Source organism: Clarias gariepinus, chromosome 5 (genome assembly GCF_024256425.1).
Source record: "Clarias gariepinus isolate MV-2021 ecotype Netherlands chromosome 5, CGAR_prim_01v2, whole genome shotgun sequence".
Lineage (NCBI taxonomy): Eukaryota > Metazoa > Chordata > Actinopteri > Siluriformes > Clariidae > Clarias > Clarias gariepinus.
The window spans coordinates 25,239,643-25,260,521 of NC_071104.1; the positions used below are offsets into that span (position 1 = coordinate 25,239,643).

General features: G+C 37.2%; 1 protein-coding gene across 1 annotated transcript in view; it reads right to left on the reverse strand.

Annotated features, from left to right (window-relative positions):
* The window catches only part of pde11a (phosphodiesterase 11a), a 75,591-nt gene extending 57,099 nt beyond the window's left edge, over positions 1-18,492 (reverse strand). Inside the window, exons 1-2 of the mRNA XM_053496517.1 lie at positions 17,654-18,492; positions 16,242-16,400 (exon numbers count right to left, since the gene is read on the reverse strand). Coding sequence (XP_053352492.1) covers positions 16,242-16,400; positions 17,654-18,427 — 933 coding nt within the window. The 5' untranslated portion in view covers positions 18,428-18,492. The remainder of the gene's footprint in view (positions 1-16,241; positions 16,401-17,653) is intronic.
* Between the last annotated feature and the right edge of the window lie 2,387 nt (positions 18,493-20,879).

Below are 20,879 nucleotides of genomic sequence, written 5' to 3' on the forward strand. Positions count from 1 at the left end.
AATGATATTGTCAGAACAGGTAACTTTCCTCCGTAGTTGGCAATAAACTCCATCGTCTCACATCTTTTCCACTACCCTAACAAATATTTGTTTTTCTACCATCATTTGGTGTCCCTCAGCAGTACTGTTAGCTTCTCTCACAGAACTGTTTAGACATTAGCGCTACTACTGCTACACACACTTTTCCTTCTCCCACTGGGATTGGTTTTAAATTATATGTTTTAGCTCTGTCATCTTTCTGACGAACATGCATACGTGCTTCTAGTATGGTTCAGTGGGTCTCTTTCATTGTACAGCGCAGCTTCTCCCCAAGCTTTCAGTGTTAACCAGATCCAAATAACAGGCATACTGGATTGGTGACAATTTGCTTCCATTCTGCCTTAACATCACTGTAGCTCAGAATTTACAACAGAATTTATTCCAATAGTCTACCTACTATCAAACTTTACTGCACCAATGATGTATTACTCGAGAATAAGTCTGCTATGTTGACTAGGTAACACAACACTAAGGATGGAGTTTTTCTTTTTCTTCATTCACACCTCATTCTCACATTTGAGCTAGTTACTTTCTGTACCCTTTCACATGTTGAGTTTTCCACATTCCCTACTGTCCAACCAACTAACAGGCCTGTGTGCACATATTGCTAGCATGCATTAGCATACATAACTCCACTTTAGCACACACTGTTTTCAGTTTGGCCATGTAATTAACGTTATGCTGTAAAACCCACGCTCACACAGCTAGTATCTGAGTCTTTGGGAAGCTAAAAGAAACATCACCAACATGCTCTATGCCTCAGCACTAACCGCTGTAACCTGTTTGTCCAGGACCTATGCGGTGTGGTTGCAGTCTGATCATTCTGTAAAAACATTCTTCTTATAAAAATATTCATGATATCAACATAAGCTATTTGTCATATTGCAAAGTCATACATCTATCTGCATTTAAAATGTGAGATTTTTGTTTGCTATGGAGCACTCAATAACTAAAAAGATGTCCCTTCTCAGGACTTTTTTATTACCAGCCAAACCTACTGACATAACCTGGCCAAAGCAAATATAAAATTATAGTTTTTGATGCATGCCTGTAATTTTATTTAAATGTATAGTCATTGGTGTGTTTACATTTTGGGGGAGTAAAAATAATAGTAAGAAATAAATAAAAAGCAAATTACCACATTTTCCCTCCAAACAAATGATTAAAGAAGCATTGTTTGATTTAAACATCCATTGTGCTGACTGTAAGATGATTTCAGACTCCGACATACCATGCTCAGCCTGCAGATTCAGACCCTGATTTGAGCTGATTAATGCAGTGTACACTTCTGTTGAGGATACTGATAGTGTTGACAGTAGCTGTAGGAGTAGCAGAATTACAAGCTGCTCAGAAGTGGCTGGACCATAAAATCAAAATAAACAGAGATATGTCCTTATCTTAATGAGTGGGGAACATCCTCTTACTAGAAATGTTGCAGTGCTTTTCTAACAATATCGGTCTGGCTTGTATGGTTGCTCTATTAGAGAGATAGCTAGCACCATTGCTTCTCACACTGGCTTGGGAGAGATTTGGTGCCACTAGGCAGCAATCGTGCTCAGGAGAGTGATGTTTACACCCATAAATGGTGCTCCAGATGTAGAAGATGCGTGACAGGGCACAGATGGACCTCTTCACTAATGCCAAATCAGAACAATGGCAATTGTGGTTCATACTGGGAATCGAGACAGCTCACTGTGAAAGGATTCACTGGTCCACAGCTCATCTCATTTTATTCCATGCTTTTTTCCTTCCATACTGCAACTTCTTCCAATATTGCATAAAATTGGAAAAGGTCACAGAGTTCTGGCCATAAACCAGAAATGTTCAGCAAAATGCTGCTAATTTCTATAGTAACTAATGTGTGCCAAATGAATTAAAACATTTGGCAATTACAGCCAGAGTAGGTAGTTTTTGACTTGATCCTTCAACACGAATTCCCAACTGAGGACTGCAAATGGTGTACATGGCCTTGACTGGATCCAGCGCACCTTTTAACTACCGTCTCGCTGTAATCTATAACCCATAAAAGGGATGTGCAAGCCCAGCCCAGTAAGAAGGTTCTTTCGTTATACTGTTCATTCTCACAGCCTTCACTTATGTTCACAGACTCGGGAAAAGTAGTCTGCGACAATCCTGTGATAGCGCCCCGCCACCTCTTCGACCAAGCCGCCTTCTGCTCTGCTCAGCTCTTTTTAAAGCCCAAAGTATCTGAGCTGGTAACCTATCTGTCCCAACATGAAAAAGGTTTGTTTGACAGCACTCTTTGGATTGACCTGCACACAGTACAATGAGAAAGTCCAATGAACACTGTGCAGATCTGAGAAAGTCACTGACGTCTCATAGATCCATTTATAAACACCTTTGGAAAATCAAACTATTGCATGTTATTACAGGGTATTGAAAGGTGTGGCCACTTTGTAGAGGTCTAGAAGAAAACCTGTCACCATCAGCTGAGAGGAAATTGCTTAGGATGGTCAGGGATGGGGTTGCAAATTCTGCACATTCTTTCCTAGCAGCATAATCCCAACAAATGTGCTATGTAAGACAAATTCATGAAGCTGGAATATTTTAAACAAGAATAAGTAAATAAATAAATAAATAAATAAATAAATAATACTGTCAAAAAATGCTGCTATGTAAATCACTGTGCTCATTCAAACCAGGCTGCTTAAAATATAAAGTCCAATACCATGAATTGCTTGAACTGCATGTGATTGTTCTTATTGTGTACAAGAAAAATGATTACCTGAGCTGTGGAGAAATATTATTACAAACTGGCATTCTCTGTTGATGCTATTTTAGTCAATTAATTTTTTTATTAGCAATTAATTGATTAATAATTAATCATTAACATAGTGAGAAACAAACTAGGAATTACCATGACACAAGCCGCCATGAACTGGAAGCTGCTGTAACACCAGTGTCTCTGTCAAACAAGTTTCAAACAAGTTTTATATTGCTTTGGACAAACATGCATTAAAGCTGGTTCTGGAATAGATAAAGCAGACTAACTTAAAGCTCGTAAAGGCTTATCCCTATTGAAAATTTTTGAACCATGCCCACCTAAAATACCTTATCAAAAATATAAGGTAAAACTTGATAAGGGAACTTCAACCAAATATATATATATATATATATATATATATATATATATATATTCCTGTCCCTGTATCTTGATTTCAAAAAAATTCCAAAACAAAATAGAACTTGTTGACCAAATTACCGGTGTTTTTTTCTATTAAAAAATATATGTTATACAAACAGCATGCCCCAGAAAAAGATTAGTTAAAAAAAAAATCATTACCTTGACATTCATGTTCATGATGATTGTATGTAAACTCCTAACTGCAAATGGATGTGGTGTACTGTATCCTGGTACATTAAAGCACTGTGAACAAAATTTCCTTTGATTTTAAATTTTAACTTGCGGAAGAGACAAAGCATGTCATCCAGTACGATTCCCCAAAAGCTTGCAATGGGTTTCTTCTAGTGCTAAAATTCCTTTCTTGAATGAAAAAACTCATGCTCTACTTGGGCTGCTATCCAGGCACGTTCTAGATGTTTAACAATGACACACACAAAAATGCGTAAGTGAGAAAGTATCTCCAAACAACTTGTTTTGTATTACTTGGGTATTGTATTACTTGGGTGATTCTCATCCCTCCTGGTGGGAAGTTAGTCAGAAAGGGCCTTAGACCCTGATCTTCCTGCTCATGTTTAACTCAACTCGCCATCACATCATCTTTATCACTTACTCTCTACTGCCCATAGTTCATTTTCCTTCCTTATATAAACTTCACAATTTTGATTTACAAATCAAATTTCTACTTTTTTTTTAAATCTTCATTTATAATTATCTCCTTACTCTAGCTATTCCTGAGAATTATCTGCCCCTTGCAGAATTTCTATTAGGCAATTAGAGGCAAGACAACATGGTTTTTAAAAATTATGAGATAGATATCGATTAACGTGTGTGTGTGTGTGTGTGTGTGTGTGTGTGTGTGTGTGTGTGTGTATGTGTGTGTGTGTGTGTGTGTGTGTGTGTGTGTGTGTGTGTGTGTGTATGTGTGTGTGTGAATGGGGACGAGGTAACAGAACTGATTTGTATGACCAATTTCAATTTTGCAAGTGTCCAATTAAATGAATTATATATCTATTTGGTTAAATACAGTAACTAAAAACATCACGTGTAAAGTCAAGATTCTAGTAGATTTTAATGTTGTAGTTACCCTCCACCCCTGCCTGTTTTCCCCTTTCTATCTTTCTCCCTGTTACTTAATAAGATGAATCTGACTGCCTAAGCATCTTTAAGCTGGTTAGAAATACAGTCGTTGTCCATTCAAAGTGCCTACAGTACAATTAACATCTAATTACCTCACAGGTCTTATTACAGCAACACCAGCATAGGTCCTCTGATTCTGCTTACCACTACCTTCAGTGTCTATTTGATTTAATGCATTCAATAGCTAGTATTAGCCAAAACAGTGCAAGACAGTGTTCTGTAAGAGAGAGTTATGAATCATCAGGGCTGAATAATTCATTAAAAAAACAGAATAAATTAATATACTGTATAAATAAACATCATTATAATCATACAGTTATTGTTGCTCGTTTTATCTTCTTCGATATATGTTATATTTCCTTAAATGTTTGTATTAATCAGTAACCAGTGTTGGTACTGCTGCACTGGCTCAAAATCAATGCAGTGCTCAATAAAATAGTGTGTTGCTATTGCTATATAATTGCCTCTTTAAAGTATCACAATGATTGTGCAAACAGCAGAATAAATAAGCTATGTAGGATTATTAGAAAAGCATTTAAATAAACGTATTCAAACTCAGCAGCATATAATATAACTTCACTGGAAACAAACCCTGAGTTTTCACTCCGCCTATCTACCTTCTATCAAACATCAAAGAGTAAAATATTAATTGTACTAACTTCATATTGTTTAACGAGCATTAAATTAGACTGCACGGTGGCTAAGTAGTTAACACTGTCGCCTTGCACCTCCAGGGTCCAGGTTCGATTCCCACCTCTGTGTGCATGGAGTTTGCATGTTCTTCCCGTGTATTTGGTGGGTTTCCCCCTGGTACTCCAGTTTCCTCAGACATGTAGATTAGAATAACTGACATTTCCAATTTGCCCATAATGTGTGCGTATGTGTGCCCTGCGATGGATTGGCGCCCTGTCCAGCCAGGGTGTACGCCAGATCAAACAATATAGACAATGAGTAAGAGCATTAAATAAGCATTTGGAAATAGTTTGTCATGTAATATTCTTTAGAATAGTATAGGACCTTTCAACATTTTGGGAATATGTCATACTTTTGAATCACATTCACATTTACCATTGCTTTGTTACACAAGTACACAAATACACAATGCAATCACCTGGAAATTTTTTACTGTGAGCATTTATTAATAGGATAGCCTTTGGGGCAGCGGTGGCTCAATAATTTAGGCTCTGGGTTACTGATTTGAAGGGTGTCGAGTTCAAGCCCTAGCACCGCCAAGTTGCCCTTTGTTGAGCCCTTGAGCAAGGGCCTTACCCATGTCTGCTTTAAGGGTGCTGTATCCTGTCTGATCCTGCACTCTAACCCCACCTTCCTAACAGGGCTACGAGAAAACATCATTTCATGGTGCTCCAATTACCGCTAAGTCAATCATAGTGCAAGCGGAGTGTCCAGTATTGAAGGTGGCCTCATGTGATTTGCTTCTAAAAATATGTGACTGCTGACAAATATTCCATTTATAAGATTAAGACTGTTTACTGCATATAGGACACATTTGACCATATAGAACACAGTTATAGAATGGGATTATTTATAGTTGATCCATCACTCAAAGGAGGATGGGTTCCCTTTTGAATCTGGTTCCTCTCAAGGTTTCTTTCTCAAGTTGGGTTTTTTCCCTTTCCACCATCGCATCTTGCTTGCTCATTACCCAGCAGGAACCCTAACCCTGGATTACCGTTGTAATATAGTTGTAACAGCATTTCAATCAGGTCCACCATCGGAACAATGATAGGACAATGTTGTTTTTGAAAGTTAGAATGACTAAAATTTATAAGATCTAATATATATTCAAATACCATCAGACCATATCTATGGTACCTAAAGTCAATAAAACAATATTAACACTATATTGAGAACTGATAACACTATAGATTTATGAATCTATACATTTATAAAATGTTTACATTTATATCAAAAATGTTATTTCTGTAAAGCTTTGACCATTTTTGAAAGTTCTACACAGGCCTGGACTGGCCATCGGGAGGATTCCCAGTGGCCTGCTGCCAGCCAAGAGTTTTTTTTTTTGTAGTAATTAATATATTTTATATTATTGCCCACCCAATGTACTAAAGTGATGAAATTGTCATTCAATTAGTTAATTAAATATGAATAACACTATTTAATGAACATTGTTCATTAATCTGATTCTGTAAGTCTTGCATGGCATTGTTATTTTATGCCTCTTTACACTGCGCCTCCCCAGTGCGGCAAAGCATTTAAACAGACATGCTTGAATGGAGAGAAAGAGGCCACGTGGAGCAAAAAGGGAAAGGGCACGCAAAAAAAAAGCACTTTAAGAAGAAGCAGCGAGATGTGGCAAATTTTCTATCTATTCAGAGCTTCAAGTGCAGGTCAGCTTCATCCGTAAATTACTCTAGTTTTTTCTTTTTCTTTTATTGAACTCCTATCAATAAATATATAGGAAATATCAGATGTAGCACCCTACAGTACTATTGTTATTTAAAATACTATATGATAAAAGACATTAATATTATTTACTATAAGTACTTAAGTGCAAAAATAAAAAAAATAAAAAAATTAGTCAAATTTTTCATTTTAGAAGATTATGTCTGCTTATTGTAAGGTTTTAGTGCAGTGACCAACATTTAAAAATAAATAAATAAATAAATAAATAAATACATATTTATTTAGATTCGGAACAATCTAATTATAATGAGGTAGCTGTTTTACACCAAGGTGGAGATAGATCTTTTTGTAACACTAGAGCAGAAGTAGTGACAGGTACAAGAAATATACAGTTTATATACAGTATAGACAAGGTATAAAATATATAAATATATATTAGAGGGGGGAAAAATAAGACTGTCTGTGGTTTCTAAAGGTATTTGTGTGCATAGTATGGCCTGGGTTGGTGTGGGATTTTCCGTCCTAAAATTGTGTCTCAGTCCGGCCATGGTTCTAAATAAATTAGGGTGAATTAAATCAAACTGAAAGGTTTATAAGTGGTATCTATTTGGTTCACCAAAACTGTAGAGAGACTGTCCATCAAAATGGCAGCTGTTTTGGTTCTGGACCAGATACAAGACATCTATAGTTACGTTGCTCAATTTAAATTGTGGGGACAAAAGTGTCTTTTAAAATGTAAAATCCTTACATTAACTAGATTTATTCATATAAGTAAAAAAAAAAAAATCCATATTTTTTTTTTATTTATATAGAACTTATAACAAAAGTAACAGCCTTTCTTGGACAAACCAAGAACTAGACTCAAAAAGTCACCTGATCTCCTCTATGTGCACCTGAATAGTAGATTCTAAAGCATTACAGTCAGTATACACAGATGTGCAAGAAGCAAATAGAAATCCATAGCTCTATGATTACTATTTGTTTTCCTCTTTACAGACTCATCTTTAGGCATGCCTAGAATTGAAAATTCTAGAAATTTCTGATTTTCAGAGACCAGATAGTTTGAGGGTAAACTGTCCCGAGGACAGAAAGCTAGGAATCTTGTAATACACATTTTTACTGTTGACAGGATTACAGTAAATAAAAGGATAAAACATCAACAAAGTCACAGCCTGGGCCTTTAAAACAATGACACCATGCTGTTCGAACATCTGCTGAGATCATCCCTTTCATTTCTTACCTAGCTGAAAAAAGTAAGGAACAGTCTCATGATATTGCATCAATCGCCTCAGTGGCAGCAGTGACGGCACAACAGAAGGTCAGGGGTTCAAACCAAAAACTGCATCAGATTTTATCATTGTTCTTCATTGTGATGAACAAGATCTATTATTATTTATTTTAGTATTTTTATGACAATAAGACATATTGAATACCACTTCCAATCATTCATTCGTTTTTAATAATTATTACACAGAACAAGCTTATAGATTATGCACTTATAAGGACACGGAGAGGAAGGATGAATGAATGTTTACCATGTCATGACTACACAAAGCAGATTTTTTTTTCACAAAGTGGTGGCAGAGGCCACTTAAAACACTGCAGTTATTGTGCCTAAACAAGCAGATATGAACAGTACAAGTTTATAAAATTAGACAATTACAACTAAAATCTTTTTTTTTTACAAGAAATTAACTGAATTGAACTAATTTGAACTGCTGTAGCCTAGTCTAAGCTTTCTCCTGGTCTACATGCACTTAAAACTGGGTGCTTGTTCTGCATAATCAAATGCATTAAGGGAGATTGCTGCAGAGGTTACCATCATTAGGTTTTTTTTGTCTTTGCTTCAGACAGATGACTTCTCATGGTCATTTTAATTTTGCTCTGAAGGCTGAACCCATGCTCGGCAATAATACTGAAGTTTGGGATAACCAATGCTATTTTAGCCTAAATGTTTTGAATCCACTGAATACTTCCCCTAAGAAAGTGACCAGAAGTCAGCAAGCCTCTGAATGTTGGATTTCTATTTCTTGCAAACACTTGCTTCACCTACACAACTGCACAAGTGGGGCAACTGCACCTCTCTGTAACAGATGTGCTCCATGGCTTCTAGTCCACAGCACTTAAATTACCTGTGATAGTGAGATGCCTTGAGTATGGTGTTGAGTTCATGGATGCTACAAATGGGAAATCTTGTGATAGATACAGTACATTTATCTCCACTACGTACTTTGCAATAGCATGATTAGTTAGGGTCATGTTCATGACGGATTGGATAAAAGATATGTTAATATCTAGTTTTTGGAGCGTGCGGTTCACATAGTTCACCACAGCTACAGTACAACGTCAGTGAACGAGTGACTTAAGTCTTGCAATATGTATGCTTGGAGGTGCTTCCTACTGCCCTTAGCTATAATGCAGTCACTCTCAATTTCCCCTTCTCCAAAAACAGAGCAACCCAGTTGGCACTCTTCCACCAACAGGTTGTTGTTTGGTTTTAGGCTCAGTAGCAGAGTGTCCTATGTGCTCTATTTCTTTTTGGAGTTCATTTAGTAAGTGCGTTTGTAGCAGGAAATTCTTGTAGCTGGTGTATACATAATTAATAGTGGTAAAATATGCACTTATTTCACACCCATAATGTGGGCAGCATGGTTCTGTGTGTACAACAGTGAATGACTACAGTGATGTTGTACACACTCATTCCATCACTTTCCACCTCAACAACCCCGGCCATATACACCATTGCCCAATAGCACATCTTTCATTTTTGCTGTGATGCATTCTGCAGTGCCAGAGGGTATTAGATAATTGCCAATGAACATGGTTCCAGGCTCCCCTTTCTGCTGAAGTGTCAGGTATGTGATCAGCATTTTCCCAACCATGATATTAGTAATGTCATCTATTATTAGCTTGATGTATTTGCTTTGGCAATTCGGTACACCATAGCACTGGTTGTGGTCTGATATATGTGACTGATTGTGTTATAGTAAGTGTACTGTACATATGTCCACTGTTTATGTCTGGAAACCTGTCAGGTCCATGAGGAACACAAATTTTATATTTTTTGATTGAATGCACAAACATGGAAAGGTTAAAATGAAATATTTTGTTCCATCCCCGTTTCCCATTTCCTGCATTCTGATTGGCTAGAAGTATTCATGTCTCCAAAGGGACATTTGGAGGCAGCAGCTCATTTGCAAAGATGAGTGAATCGTAAGGCTTGAACAATAACAGACACATTTTAAAATCCTTTGAATGACGACTTAACTCGTAAATAAGAAGTACAATAGGGGCCATTTAAAGAAAGACAAAGAGAGCATAAGTTATGCCACTATACACTGGCAGGTCTAACATAACATCTGCCATAACCTGAGGTATATGGTGGTAAGTGTGTATATTAATTATCTATTGTCTTTGATCTAATGTGTATGACCTTTTTTTTCTGCCTAGCTTCAGCCATTTATTGGTAGGCTATATACTGCATACCATTACAAAATGTCACGACAGCTGAATGTCCAAAATTTCTTTGAAAATCCCAGTAATTGTGATGCAAAAGGTAAATGAGGTGAAAGAAATTGAATTGAGCCAGTGGAGGAGAAAAGACAAGCAAGTAATGCAAGTACTGAAAGTACTGAAAGTTGATCAACCAGCAGCGGATGATGATATGGGAAAACAAAGTGGCAGCAAGAAGATCAAGAGAGAGTACTGGGTTCAATGGGGACATGTGGTTAAGGACAGAAAAAGGACAATGTTGTGCAACATCTGTAGAAAAGCCTACATAAATTAGAGATTTGTCAGAGGGTGAGTGCTGTTATCAGTCTTGAGTCATGCCAACAGTAAAGCGTCCTGAGACCATTCATGTGCTGGATTGCTTCTCAGCCAAGGCTCACTCACAATTCTGCCTAAGAACACAGCCAAAAATGAGGAATGGTACAAAAAACATCCTCTGAGAGCAACCTTTCTCAACCATCCAAGAGCAGTTTTTTGACGAACAATGCCTTTTCCAGCATGATGACAAAAAAGATAGCTAAGTGGCTCAGGGAACAAAACATTCAAATTTTGGCTCCATGGCCAGAAAACTCCCCAGAACTTAATCCCCTTAAGAACAGAGGCAGACGGATTAACAAAAACCCACTAAATTCTGACACTTTGCTTTTTCTTTACACTGCCATCAGTCAGGATTCGTTTTGATTGACAGCATGCCAGGGTAAACTGCAGAGGTCAACACTGCAAATTCACTCTTTGCATGAACTTCATGTAACTGTTCAAAAAAACATAGACTCTTATGAAATACTTGTAAATACAGTTAAACCTTGGATTGCGAGCATAATTCCAGAAGCATGTTTGTATATTAAAACACTTGTATATCAAAGCAAATTTTCTTCATAAGAAATAATGAAAACTCGTAAAAAAAAACTGAGATGATTCGTGCCACAACCCCAAAATATTCATATAAAAATAATTAATACAAAATATAAAGTAAAAATAAAACAAATTAACCTGCATTTTTCCTTTGAAAAAAATCCTGAAAAAGTAGTGTTTCCATTAGTGTGTATGTGTATATGTGTATGTATGTGTGTGGCGCACACTCGCGTGTGTATCGGTGTGTATGTGTGTGTTTGTGCTTGTGTGTATGTGTGAAGATGAGAGGACAAAAGGAGGGAGGGGGCTAGGGTGTAGAATGACACACTCCTTCTCTCCTTCTTTCCTCCTCTTGTCTTACACATTAGCCCCCTCAATCCTGTCAAATAGGGGAGAGGAGGGAGGGGGCTACTGTGTAGGATGACTTTCACACACACACACACACACACACACACACACAACACACACACACACACACACAACAACAACACACTAATGGAAACACTGCTCTGTCGGGAAACATCTTTAACAGAGAATCTCTCTAATGACACTCGTGTGTGCACTCTCACTCTGACAGAAAGAGACTCTGAATCATTAACATGGAACCTTTCTAATAACACTTACTTTTGCTTTATGCACGCGCACACAATGTTATAATGTTATATTAAACAGTACACATGCATAAATGTTGACTATATGAGTGACCCACGTGCACTGAGACTGAGCACGGGAGACGATTACCCATAATGCAGAAGAACTATTGGCTCAGTTGTGATCATATGATGCTCGGCAGACAAAGTGCATCCGTACTACTCGTATATCAAGACCTCACCCGTTTATTAAGTTAAAATTTATTTAAAATGCTCGCAGACCAAATTACCCGCAATCCAAGCCTCCACTGTATACTTCAGTATACTATAGTAACATCTGACGAAAAGATCTAAAAACACTGCTGCAGCAGACTTTGTGAAAATTTATTCTTGTGTCAATCTCAAAACTTTCGGCCATGGCTGTATCGTGTGTCTGTGCTCTGTGGAATACAGAGATCCTCTCACTTTCCCCTTCACACTCCTGTCAATATGTGTACAAACATAGCACTTGTCATAGCAGTCTTAGGGGATTCAACACCAGTTAAATTAAAAGCTGATAAAAATCTCCACAGTATAAATATCCCTCCTGTTTTTACAAAGACTTGCATCTGTGAGGGTCAGAGTTAATGAAAGACTGTTTTCCCTCATTTTGATAAAAGGGTAGTGGGTGGAGTGCAATGTTTCTGACAATCTACCATTTAAAAAATAAATCATATGTAAAGCAATTAGTTGTTAACTCTCAGATAATTATATACCGCATGAACAACCTGCCTTTCTAAAAACTTTAATATATGCGATAATGTCTCTGAAGCCCTGGCCTTCTTATCTGGAGTTACAGTATACAAGCACAGAGCTCAAATCATCAAGCACCAGTAAACTCACATTCTAAATCTTAATGCTATTTAATTGTTTCAATTGTGGGGATTTCAGTTTTCTTTTAAGTAGGTCACACTAGAGCTTATCGAGTACTTTTTTTCTGACACAATGCAAATAATTGCTAGCATGCTCAAATCGCCTTTAAGAGCTTGGGTTTGGAATCTTTACCTTTTACTTTTTTAACTACAAGTAATATCAGTCAATCTTTCTATGAATGACAAAATCTGAACTGAAGTCGATTAGTATTTGCAGTTTCGCCTAAGTGACATGAGATTTAAATGGCATTAAAACATTCTTAATTTACTTCTCTATACGGCAAATTTAAAAGCTTTGTTTTGGTCGATCCCCAGTACCAACATTTCACTGGTTGTCTCGCTCCACTTTTGTATTAGCTACACAACATTCCAGTCAGTCTCTCACACAAAATTCAGCTGTCAGTCAGTCTCTCACACAGAATCCAGACCTTAACCTATTGTATTGCAAAGTCTCTACGATGACAAAACTGCATAACACATAAAAACTGATTACATTTTTTTTTCTATAACAAATGAACAGTTGGTCTAAGAATTAAAAAGCCACAGCTCAATCCAAATACTATGAATCATGGAGAGTTTGCACATTTTACACACCATGGAACTGTGACTTTGCACATTATTCTGCATATTCTGCCCATTGTCTTGCTCATGTCTGGACATAGTTTTTATATATCACTTTAAATCTATTTTATTTTATTTTATTTTATTTTATTTTATTATTTGTACATAATGTTAATGTAATACAGCTAAAAGTTTTTTTATATATATTTTTTTCTATATTTTAATTCGGTAAAGAAAAAATCTCTTTTTTCATATTTTATATTCCTATTGAAAACTCTTATTTTTCTTTTTTTTATTTCTTAAGTCATCAGCGATCGTATAACCATTTCCCTTCATATCATACTGTGTATGAATGCGTATGTGACAAATACAATTTTAATGTAATTTTTATTTTTTTATATATTTGTAGTATATGACAGCACAACACATGACAATGTCTCACATCAGGTAAGAGGACACAGAGAACCTAAGTTTCAGCATGATGAGGAAGACTGTTTCTCGATGGGGAAATATTCTCAAGATGACCCATTTCATTTCATGATGAAACAAAGGTTTCGTGTCGCCTGTGAGCTAGAGTTTGTGCTTTTCTCTCTAAGACAAGGGTGCATATAACTGTGGTCTACAGCTGCACGCTGACACATTGGAGTGATAGCATTTTCAGTTAATCTAGCTTCACACTGATACGTTTTATGGTCTGTTTCAGTGCTAGGAAGCTCTGTGTGTGTGTTCAGCTTGAGACAGAGCAACCGTAAAAGCTTGCTTCATGGTAGGGGTAAATAAGAGCCAGTCATGAAAATAATGCCGGTATTCTATGTGCATCAGAAATGACTGCATACTCAAGAACAATATTATAATGACTCCAGTAGATTAAAATTTTGAATTGAAGTGTTTGTCCTTGGACTTGCATAACCATACATTTCCAGTTCTACACGAATGTGAAAATATAAAGTAGACAGTTCTACTGACATAAACAAGCCCATCTGAATGCCTTAGCAAATGTTAAGGAAAAGTTTGTAGAAACCAGTTGAAACAGCTTCAGTTAGAAAGCATCATTGCTCTTTTTTAGTTTTTTTTCCTTGGCTTACCTGTCTACCTGATAGATATTGCCAAAATAAATGCTTAAGCAACAAAAGCAAAAGACATTTTAAAAAATCTGACTTCCTCAGCTCTAAAAGAAATGTAAAAAAAAAAAAATTCAAGACATGCTGGCTATATTAATTTTAGGATTAAATTCAAAATATATTATAAATTGGCTATATTAACAATATTCTTCAATATTATATTACCAATATTCTATGAATGTGGCCCAGCGGTTCTTGCCTGCCATGAAGAAGGACAGGGTCCGCTTCAAACCCAATGCCCCAAACCCAACAAGAAATCGGATGATTGCAACATCTAGCAGTGAGTGACATTTGCTTGTCTGCTGTAAGGGCAGATATTTGATCTAGCTGCACAGCTAGCTAATTCAACATTCCAGATCAAATTTCCTAGAAAGACTTTGTAAAGCAGTTTGGAATGTAGGAGATTAAAGGGAGAGGCTGTGGAAGTTACAGGGACCTCTCACTACATTCTGGAGCGTGGGGTGGTGATACACATGGGGAGGAGCAACATGAGTATATCTGCTTGCAGCTATTTAAATTGATATTTTCATCGCGTATCATAGTTGCTATAACAGGGTAACATTTAGTTATATGTTAGATTATATGTGGACTACCCCCCCCACCCCGCCCCATTTAAAAAAAATCCCCTTTTCAACTGTGTTTGACTGATGGTACTTAGTTAGTAACCTAGTAACCCAGTGTAAGTATCTATCTAATGATGAAAACTTTAAAGCACTTTTTGTAAGTCGCTCTGGATAAGAGCGTCTGTCAAATGCCTAAATGTAGATAAATTTAGTAAATTTATTAATATGAAATAGGAAACCGATCATAGATTCCATATGTGGCTATAATAAACCTCTGGTTTGAAATATATACTGTACCTCAACATAAAGCTTAAATTATTACAACAACAAAAAAACATGAAAAAGATCATGTTTTAACATTCTAAATATGATCAGTGTGACTGCAAAGTGCAATAAACGCTATTTTCAGACATTGCCTTATTTTGGCAAATAATCCCCCTCAAACACAATGTTTAACCAAACATTTTTGTTAAAAATCATTATGTATGCTTATTTTTTATTCTGCTGCATTTGGAGCAATAAAGTAAGCACTTCACAGAAATATGTACAATAGAAAATTAAGTAGATAGATAATGATAAAAAAATAGATACAATACTCCAGAAATGCATGATCACTTTCTTTAGAAAAGACATTAAATGCTTGTGTATGTGTGGAATGCTGCTGTGTTTGCTATGTCTGGTTACATTTGTTATGTTCTGTTGTTCAGTCTAGATTGCTGACCCCACTAGTTCCCCTGAACACTCAGCAAGTGGAACACCTGACCTGAAAATCGACAGATAATTTGTGGCCAACTTATGAAAGAAAAGCTACTGTCTGTGGGAACTGTACATACAATTATTCACCAACACCACTTGCACAATACAGGAACTGACTGTCTGAGGAAATTGACTGTGAGTTATTGCCACACCCCCATACTGTCCTGACCACTCCTCAAGCCATTTCCACATGTTTGGGCTATTAAGGGAGTTCCTGGAAGGCCATCATTTCAGACTTGAAGCAGGCATTCTGATAATGTTTTTGGCGTACTGGTTTCAAAGCACTAGTGAAACGATGAATAAGTGTAGCAGGGCAAGATATAAAGAATTTAAGGCAGTTTTTACTCTTGTAACTGTGTTCTGTAATTCTGCACAATCAAAAGTCTGGTTTGACTTGAAGCCCTCTTTTTTAATTTTATTAAAACACAAATGAGGGCTGACCTATAAAAAAACATAATAATAATAATAATAATAATAATAATAAACTATAGCAAGCTCCCTTAGAGGCTTGCTTTATAACCTAAGTATGTGTTTTAGCAAGTTTTATGTATTAGCTCCATTTGAAAAGACTTACATAAATCCTAAATAATACCTAAGCCTGAAAAAGTAATCATATTAGTGGGTTACTGCTGCTTCTCCACAGCAGTATTACAGTAAAGTTGAAAATAGGTTACCTTCTCATCATCCTCGGTGAATAGTGCACCGCTAGGACTCTTGTTGATGGCCTGTGCCACTCCTATGATCTCTCCATCACTGCTTCTGATGGGCATGCACAGCAGTGACTTGGTCTTATATCCTGTTAGCTTATCAATCTCATCACTGAAACGATGGTCCTATGGAGGGACAGAACATTACATTTAATCTTATTTATTCATTACAATATTAAAAAAGATTCAATAATGACTATGAATCCATCAAACCCCAGGGTTAAATGAAATGGTACCTTGACATGTACAGTATTAGGACATGTCAGTGAGACAATTTAACATGGATTGTTTTTTTTTTTGTTTGTTTGTTTTCATGCCCTAATAATTAAAAAAACTGCAATTTATGTTACCACTCCCTTATGAAACGATTCGACAAAACTACCATGACTCAAATTATTATAATTATAATTTTCATTTGGGATTAATAAAAAAAAACTCTAGCTATCTATATTTCCATGTATCCTTTGATCTATTTATCAAATATGAAGTTGATCCTAAATATATTAAGGAAGGAAAAATGACATATTCTTCAACTATTTTTATTTTAAGATTGATTGAATATGATACAGTATATAAATAAAGATTTTTTTTTCTCTTTACAGCAGGTTATCATGGTTTCTTTATGTAAACCCGAATTTAGCTATTTAGCATTATTGTAATGCTTTACATTTTGTTTGCTTAAATCTTTAGAGATTTTCCACTAAAAGAGATTCTATTAATTGAATAAATTAAATCGACTAAATCTATCAAAATGTTTCACTTGTTAAAGATTATTGGATGTAAATAGAATACTTATCGAACAACAGGCTACTTTTCAGGACCTTTATGCAATAGGTGTCAGTGTCTGTCTGACTGATGATAACTGCAGGCACAGATGACTCTATTTCATTCACTTTGATATGATATATTGTCAAAAATAATGCTTTGTAATGACATGAAAAGTTGTTTTAAACATCTTTACCCCCCTACATGTTAAAGCTTTCCTAACTTCTGCTGGTGTTGACGGCCATCTGTTGCCTGTTGCATAGAAAATAGTTGTTTTGTCTTGTTTTACTCTCAACTCTGATACGATGTATTTTATTTGAAACGTTTGAAAAAGTCCCTTGTTAGTAAACGTCAGTGAAGACGGACGGACTAATTAACTGTAGTCGAAGTGCGGGAAAATCATAAAAGTGAGAAATGGAGAGAGTGCATTTTTCGGTAAGCTAATCAATTCAGCAATCGATAACCTCAGCCTGCTCATTATTTTACAGATCTCGTGAAGGTAGTTAATTAATGATCAGCTTCTGCTTATACTACATGAGTAAAAACTATAACCATTCATATCAAAGTAATGGGCTAATTTTGCAAACAAAACATCATCTGTCACTTTTTCGCACCTGATACGCGTCGGGGATATTAACAGTCTCTCCATGCTCAGCGACATAACCTATAATTCCTTTCCCCCACGGAACCTGGACTTCATCTGAGTTACTCAGGGATGGCAGGACAGTGGTCCCGGCGTGAACGTCAAAGAATTTGGACACCAGGGTCTTTTTATTCGCAGTGCCCTCCACCAGGAAGAGCGAGCAGCGGTCGGCATCGACCATGATGCACACAAACACCAAAATCTTGTAGCTCAGGCTGGTTAAATCCAGGTCGTTGGAGATGTCTTTAACCAGCTCCAGGAAGAACTCGCGTTCGTTGTGCTCTTTGAGGTAATATTTAAAGTCCACGGCGGTGGACGGGTACTGCGGGATGTTGACGCGCGACTCGAGCAGCGCGGAGAGGATGTGTGCTGTAGTCGGGGGTAAGGAGCTGGCTTTCCTCAGTAACGCGCGTCTCCGCATGCTGCTCAGCGGCTCCTGAGCCCGGGAGTGCACGTGCTCGTCGTACGTCCGGTTCGCGTTGATGGCTTTGGAGCGGGCGAAAGTTTTGCGCAGCTCCTTCTGTGATGCTCGCCGCTGCAGCCCGTCTCCCTTACTCGCCCAACTGTCCTTACACACATGGGATTTCTCCGCTTCCGTGGCGGCATTTTTATTTGCTTGGTGTGTTTTGAGCCATTTCTCTACCATACTGTATTTCCCTTTTCTGTTCAGATAGTCCTCAAACAATTCAGGGTGGTCATCCAGGAAAGTTTCGACATCAGAAAACACCATGTTAGACACTGCCATGTTTATCACTATATCAAAGAATTCGCCAGTTTTTAGGAAGTACTCGATATTATAAGGGATGCAGAAACAGGCTACGCAAAAGACTTCGAGCCCGGTTTCTGCTGGAAGCCCATTAATATAAATCCATGCAACTTCAGCATCCGTCTTGGTCCAGTTGATTCTGACCTGTTCCGAAGTCCGCTTCCACTTCTCGCTTCCCCAACATCTCCTCCACACTGTGTGGGACACGCCGAGGTTCCTGCCCGATGCTGTAGTATGCGAGTGGACGCACCGGAGAGAACATTCTCTCAAATAACTTGAGCTTCCGCCTCATTGTGATTTGGTGCGCCGCATCAGCAACAGCGCAGTGGAGGAGCAGAGCAGGGAGCAGAGCAGCGTGGCGTAGATCCGCCAGTGACGTCAGGTGATGCGCTCCTTTATGTCCAACCCACGTCACATCCACGTATTTCATCATGTCAGAAATGCTCTCAGCAATGTTAATCACAATAATACGTCTCTTTACAGTTTTAGGCCCAACTGCAGGCTCGGAACCTGACATTTTAGAGGGTTTCTTTTGAATGCAGCCTGATATGAAAAGACAGTACAGTATTCTCAAATCCCTCCGTTTTTACTGTGGATTTGGAGCCATGCATCCATACCCTATATGCACCGGTCAGCCATTACATTATGACCACCATTATGTGAACCACCATGTGTAGTATCATAATGTATGCACGGTTTGTTCTGACACATTTCTATTACAACAAGCATTAACCTTTTCATCATGTTGATCTACACTATCGCTTTTATTGTGTTGCACTGCACCGGCCAGCCTTCACTCCCATTGTGCATCAGTGAGCCATGGCCAGCCATGACCCCACCGCCAGTTCACTGTTTTTTCTTCCTTGGATTACTTTTGGTAGATCCTAACCACTGCAGACCAGGAACATCCCACAAGATCTTTAGTTTTGAAATTGTTCTGACACTGTCCTCTAGCCATCACAGTTTGGCCCTTGTCTAAGTAATTAAAATCCTTACGCTTGCCCAGTTATTCTGTTTCCAACACATCAACTTGAGGAAAAAAGATTTACTTGGGTTTACTAATATATTGTAAAGAGATTTTAAAAATGGAGCTACCATGAAAAGGGCTAAATTGTAATGGCTAGACAACTGGGTCAGAGCAACTCCGAAACTGCAGCTCTTGTGGATGTTCCCAGCCTGCAGTGGTCAGAATCTACCAAAAGTGAGAGCTCAAATAAGGAAATGGGTAATGCTGGTTAGCACAGAAATGTGTCAGAATACAGAGGTCATGGTGGAAAAAGGGGGGCCTATACAACATTAGGCAGGTGATCATAATGTTATGGCTGATCCATTGTTTGACCTTTATATTTGCATTTTTATTTATTAACAAATATGGCATTGAGTACCTCTCATCAGATAGGCGACTAACTGCATTTCATCTGTACAGCTACTTTTCACAATAACAATTAAATCTATTGTAATATATTTTAATTTATTCTAATACAATGCATAATTCCAAAATCCTATCCCACTAAGGTAAAAAAAAGAACAAACCAAGAAAAAAATCCATTACATACATTAGCACGTCAGGCTTTTGGAAATGAGATTGGTAGTTTGTAAGAACTTGTAGGTCACTGCCTTATTGTAAATTATAATATGCCCCTTTTATAAAAAAAAAAAAAAATTGTTAAACCAGAGTTTTGAGAAATTGCGGCCTCCGGTGTTTGTGGTCGATATTGCAGTTTAGTGGTAGGATATAGCGGAACAAATAGGTGGGTGTACAGTTTGTATAACGACTGGATGTCTATGCGACTACATATCAGTTTGCAGCAAAGGCATCTGTGTTAAGGTTTGGAAATTGGTAATCACCATCTGTCTACATCCAATTTTAAAGAGTTGGAGCAATTTTGTCTGGAAGAATTGGCAAAGTTAATGATCCAGATGTCCAAAGCTAATAAAGACATTTTCCAGAAGGCTTGGAGCCAAAAGTGGCATTGACCCAAAGACTAAATTTCAGCAAATCTCTTATGGCAAGGCTACTTTTTTGTTTTTAGCTATGGTCAGAGCATAATTTTAGCTTTTTGTCCACATTTTCATGTAGATGTGGTTAAAAAATTACAATGTGGAACTTTTTTTCTGACAGACCAATCAATTTCTAAATAAACAAATAAGTTTAATAAATAGTAAATCGTGTAAAGTTTAAAGTAAATTGTTGTTGATTGTTCTTTGATTATAATAATTGCATAAAGCTGGTGACCCACCAAACTGTTAACCGTTCTTAATTTGTTAGTTGTAAAACCTTTTCAGGTCTGTACTGATGACTACGAATTTGTTTAAGTATTTGTACAGCCCTATTTTTTATTTGTACAGAGGATGTCTTCTTTCAGTCTCCTTTCATTAGATGAATTGCTTGCTCAGTTCGGTTTCAGTTCTGGTGATTGACAATGTTCAA